The sequence below is a fragment of the Nicotiana tomentosiformis genome, chromosome 9 (genome assembly GCF_000390325.3).
Source record: "Nicotiana tomentosiformis chromosome 9, ASM39032v3, whole genome shotgun sequence".
NCBI classification, from domain to species: Eukaryota; Viridiplantae; Streptophyta; class Magnoliopsida; order Solanales; family Solanaceae; genus Nicotiana; species Nicotiana tomentosiformis.
In genome coordinates this window covers 45,531,614-45,536,825 of record NC_090820.1, presented here as the reverse complement: position 1 = coordinate 45,536,825, position 5,212 = coordinate 45,531,614, and the positions used below count along the sequence as shown (strand labels likewise).

At 38.6% G+C, this 5,212-nt stretch overlaps 1 protein-coding gene across 1 annotated transcript; it reads right to left on the bottom strand.

Moving 5' to 3' along the window:
- Positions 1-1,401: 1,401 nt before the first annotated feature.
- On the bottom strand, positions 1,402-1,842 carry LOC138898708 (uncharacterized). Its single transcript, XM_070184801.1, has one exon. It carries the CDS (start codon positions 1,840-1,842, stop codon positions 1,402-1,404), a length of 441 nt encoding a protein of 146 aa, XP_070040902.1.
- Between the last annotated feature and the right edge of the window lie 3,370 nt (positions 1,843-5,212).

Genomic DNA, 5,212 nt, shown 5'->3' with positions numbered 1-5,212 from the left:
GATCAATGTAGATTTCCCCCCATAAGACAGTAGTTTCCCCTTCCAAGAATGCAGTTTTGCCTTCACCTTCTTTATCAAATCATTGTAGTAGTCCTTTCTCCTTCTTGTGTAAAAGATTGGGCAGCCAAGATAGGTAAAAGGAAATTCACCTTTTGAGAAATCAGTGACCGTTCCTATTGTGTTAACCAAAGTTCCAACAACATTGTTATGCATGTAGTAAGAACTCTTTGCCTTGTTAATCAACTGGCCAGAAGTATGCTCATATTGTGTCAAAACCTCAACTATCTTCTATAAGGAATATGGATCAGAAGAGGCAAAAATGATAGTATCATCAGCATAGGCTAAGTGGTTCAAAAGGTCAGTCCACTTAGGCAAGCCAAATCCTTTGAATTGCTTGTCTTCAAAAATTTTATTCAGGGACCTAGAAAAGACTTATACTGAGAGAATAAACAAAGTTGGAGATAGAGGATCCCCTTATTTGACACCCCTAGTTGAGTGAAAGAAACCTGAAGTTTGCCCATTAATCAGAATAGAATACCAGTTGTTAGCAATCAGATTCCACACCATGTTGATAAAGCATTCTGGAAATCCCATTTTCCATAACATATGCATCAAGTACTTCCATGACACCCTATCATATGCCTTTGTCATGTCCAGTTTGATGACCACATTGGCAGGTTTACCCCTCAGTCTTATGTTAGTAACAATCTCTTGAGTCAGCAAGATATTTTCAAAGATACTCCTCCCCTTGACAAAGCCAGACTAGTTTGGACAGATTAAGGAGGGCATTATGTTCTCCAGCCTATCATGAACCACCCTGGAGAACACTTTGTTTATAAAATTGCTCAGACTTATAGGTATGAGATCATAGAATGTTTGGACCATTGGTTTTTTAGGCAACAATACAATATTTGTATGAGTTATGGATTTAGGCAAAGAGCTTCCCCCATAAAACAATATTAGCATATTGTGGATGTCTTCCCCTACAATATCCTAACAAACTTGGAAGAACAATCCTGAGAATCCATCTGGACCACTTGCACTGTCACTACTCAATGCAAAAATTGATGCCTTCACCTCTTCTCTAGTAGGAATTCTACAAAGCTCTAGATTCTGCTCACACGCCACCATTGAAGGTACATTGTGTAGGAGTGAAAAGCTTGTAGGATCATCTTCTTTATTGAACTGCTTCTGAGAGAAATCAACCGCAACATTAGTCATTAAGTCTTGTAACTCAATCCATGCACCCTCACTATTCTAAATTCTTTTCAGCTGGAGCTTCTGCCTCTTACCATTGACATGACTATGAAAAAATCTAGTGTTTCTGTCTCCTTCTTCAAACCTTGCTATTCCTGCTTTTTATTTCCAATATTGCTCCTCAATGCTCAAGTACTTCTTTAATTAAGCTTGAGCTTGTTGAAGTATTGTTCTGTTCTCTACTGTTGGTGCTTCTTCAAACAATATCTCCTTAATTTTAACCACATCTTCTCTAATAGTCAACTGCTTGAATATATCCCCAAAAGTAAGTTTACTCCATTTAGATAGAGCAAGCTTAACCATCTTCAGCTTCTGATTGAAACTCAAGAATGGATATATAGTGAAATCAACCATCCAATTCTGCCTAACAACCTCCATAAAGGTTTCATGTTTAGTCCAGAAGTTCAAGAACTTGAATGGTTTAACAAATTGCATTGCCTCCTCTCCACAGCTCATCAAGAGGGGAGCATGATCTGAGCCTATTCTCATGAGATGCTCCACCTCTATATTAGGGAATAGTGATTGGAAAGGAAAGTTAACAAAGATTCTGTCCAAACATTTGAATATGCATTCTTTATTTGGCATGTCATTCCACCAAGTGAAGGGACTGCCTTTGTAACTAAGATCAAACAGTCCATATGAATTAACACAAAAGGAAAAATCTTCATACTTTGGGGGATACACTGGAAATCCTCTTATCTTCTCTTATTCTCCAAGGATTACATTGAAATCTCCTCCAACTACCCAAGGGAGTTCCATGTCAGAAGCAAGATAATACAAATTATCCCATAACTCTAGTCTTTCTAGTGAGGAGCATTTTGCATATACAAAGGTCATAATGATGTGCTTACTAATTCCATGATGTAATACTTTGATTGTTAGTTTCTTCTCAGTGTCTATCAGGAGCTCCCACTCCACAGCTGCATCTATGAATAACCAGATCTTCCCATTGATATTTGACAGTGCACTTTCCATTCCCAGCCTTCTCCTGTACTTGTTTATCAACACTTGTTTTTGAAAAGGCTCTAACAGTGCTACAATGAAGAAACCATGTTGTTTTTTCATGTTGATAACCCTTTGAAAGGCCTGTTGAGTCTTGACAAACCTTATGTTCTAGATGAGTGTTTTAATCATTATCTATTTGTTGAGGCTGCCCTCTTGGGCATATTTCTTGTTTGTGGTAGTGTTTCCTTAGCTTGTGTTTTCCTTTTACCTTTCTTACCATTCTTGGCTGACAACCTAGGTGACCAATCTCATTCTCTTGCAATAGCCTTGAAGTTCCCAACAATTGATTCATCATCAGCTTCATCTTTCATATGTTGCTTATCAAGCAGAGGTTGATGAATCTCAATAGGCAGTTTCTTGTGTGTAATGATGTCATGTAGTACCTTAATTGGAGATATCAATGGCACATTTAGTTGGATCTAAAATGGAGATATAGTAGTTGAGGCACATGTTATTTGCATTGCTATTGAAGTATTCTCCACAACTGTTAGTCCCAATTGTTCATCCCTAGCTTTTATAACCTTATCACTTTCTGTTTATAGTTGAGAAATCCTTGTATCATTTGGAACTTCTGCAGTAGCATAAATGACCAGTTTTCTAGGTAGGTAACCTAACAGAGTACTATCAGTGTGCTGTAATTTCTGCCCTGTGTCATTGTAGTGTTCTGTAGTTTTGGCTTTTGAGTTGTTGGTGCACTTGGTACTGTTTTGGGGTTGTCATCTTCAGTAGCGCTAGCTCTATTTGTATTTGCATTATGTGATTCTTCTTGAACTGCATGATTCCATATTTCTGCACCCCTCTCTGGTGGTGGATGGAGATGAGAAACAGGTCTAGGAGGGTATTTCTTGATATGATTGGTTTATTGTGACATTCATAGTTTCATTATGCTTATCAAAGGTCCTTTGAACCCAGTCAATTGTGTTGTTCTCTGTAACCTCATATTTTGTACCTGACTACGTATGTGCAGTGTTTACAACACTCCTATTATGTGATAGACTTGAGATATGATTTACATTATTTTTGGGATGGTGATTCTGCAGTCCCAACTCAATAGTGTTCACAATCTGGATTTTAGGTTATATGTTTGTGTCATTCACTCGTTGTTGACTTGTGGATGTATCTTGAACTTTCTCAAATGTTCTGAGTTGATGACTAAATTCAGGGGGATCAGTGTCATCTAAAGCAGTCTTGGAATGACATTGTTGAGTGGTGTTAGTATCTGACTTACCATTACCTATATGAATAAGAGTAATCTCCTTTGAAGTGCCTGCTTGATCATCTAGTGTTGCATTCTGATCAACCTCTATTTGACCAGTAAATTCTTTTGTGGTGGTGTTTGTAATGGGTTCTGTCGCAGGGGCTATGGCAACTGGTTGTTGTGTTTGGGTCTGTGTAATTGTGGTGTTGTCTGGCTTGGTCATATTTGTACCTGTTATTTGTGTTATGTGATGTTTGGCTTTCTGATTCTTGTTTCTTTGGTGTACTCCCCTGAAGTTTCTTTTCTTTTGAGTATGCCATTGATCGTTGGAGTGGTTATCCTTCTTTTGCTGCTGATTTGCTGCCTTGTCATTTGATCTTTGCTGTTGTTCCTCAATTTGGTGCTGTAATTCCATGTTTTGTTTTGTATCTTAAATATTCTGGAGTATTATGGGCTAAGCCTAGTGTTGATCAGAGGCAGTATTATTAATATCCCTTATTGTATTCTGACTGTCATTGTTGCTTGATGAAGCAACAATTGCTTTGTTCCTCATATTTTTTCCTTGTAGAATAATAATAATCTTCATGCCCTAAGTGCTTACAGTGACAACAGTATGGTGGAAGGTCTTCATAGATAAGTTCCAACCATTGTCCATCTCCATTGACATCCTGATCCTCATCAAAGCCAAGCCAAACATGATGAGGCCTTGTTTGTGTTAAGTCCACTTGTATCCTTACTTTGGCAACACTTCCCCTGGTCTTTTGCATGGAGGCAAGGTCAAGGTGCAGAATCTTCCCAACTGGTGATAATAAAAAAACCAACACTTCTTTGTAGTAGAAATGCCATGGAAGCTCTGGAATGACAATCCAAACAGGGACAATGGAAGTATCCTCATTTGGGTTAAAGGTAGGTGTCCAAGCCTGTAATTCCATCCTCTGACCTTGAATGTACATGAACTTTTTGGTCCAGATAGTTGTGTGATCATACTCATTGTCAAGGTCGATGTAAACTGTCTTAGCATTAATATGAGCTATCTTAACTCCTTCTCTGAGTTCTGTCTGGACAATGAAACTTCTCCTAATCTGCTCCATTCTAGGCATTGTGTTTAGAAACTTGCCTACAATTGTGTACTGGAACTGCTGGCAAGGGTGACCATGTAATCCTTTCTAGTAAAGATGACTGCTAGCTGACCCTGTTTGGTAGTTATTCTAGGAGCTGTGAATTCTATTAGTTCAATCTCTACAGCCTGCCTTGCTCACAATTTTGATAGCTAAAGATTGTGTGATAGTAGGAGATGGTGGAGTAGGATAGGAAGGTATTTTACTTGGTTGAGTAGTATTGTCACTTGGTAATGTAGGTGTAGGTGTAGGTGTAGGTGTAGGTGTAGGTGTCTTAATGTGCTGAGTCTGGTTGTTGTGGCTACTGGGAATGTTTTGCTGCTTTGGTTGGTTAGATAGAGCTGTAACATGAGGGTATGTCTATACATGGGCTAAAGCAGGAGTATGATTGAGGTTCTGTTCTTGAGAGGGAGTTTCTTTGGGAGATGAGTCACAAGTGTGATTGTTGGAATGGTGGTAGGTACCATGTTTTTATGGTGAGCAGCATGATTTTTATCAAAATTGGTTGATATTTTAGGGAAGGTCGATGGTGTTGGTCTGTGTGTTGGTTGGGGGGTTTTAGGGTTTAGGTTTATGTTTTAAGCAATCCACTAGGCAGAGTGCCTAGGGCTAGTTTTTATATATTTCTAAAAAT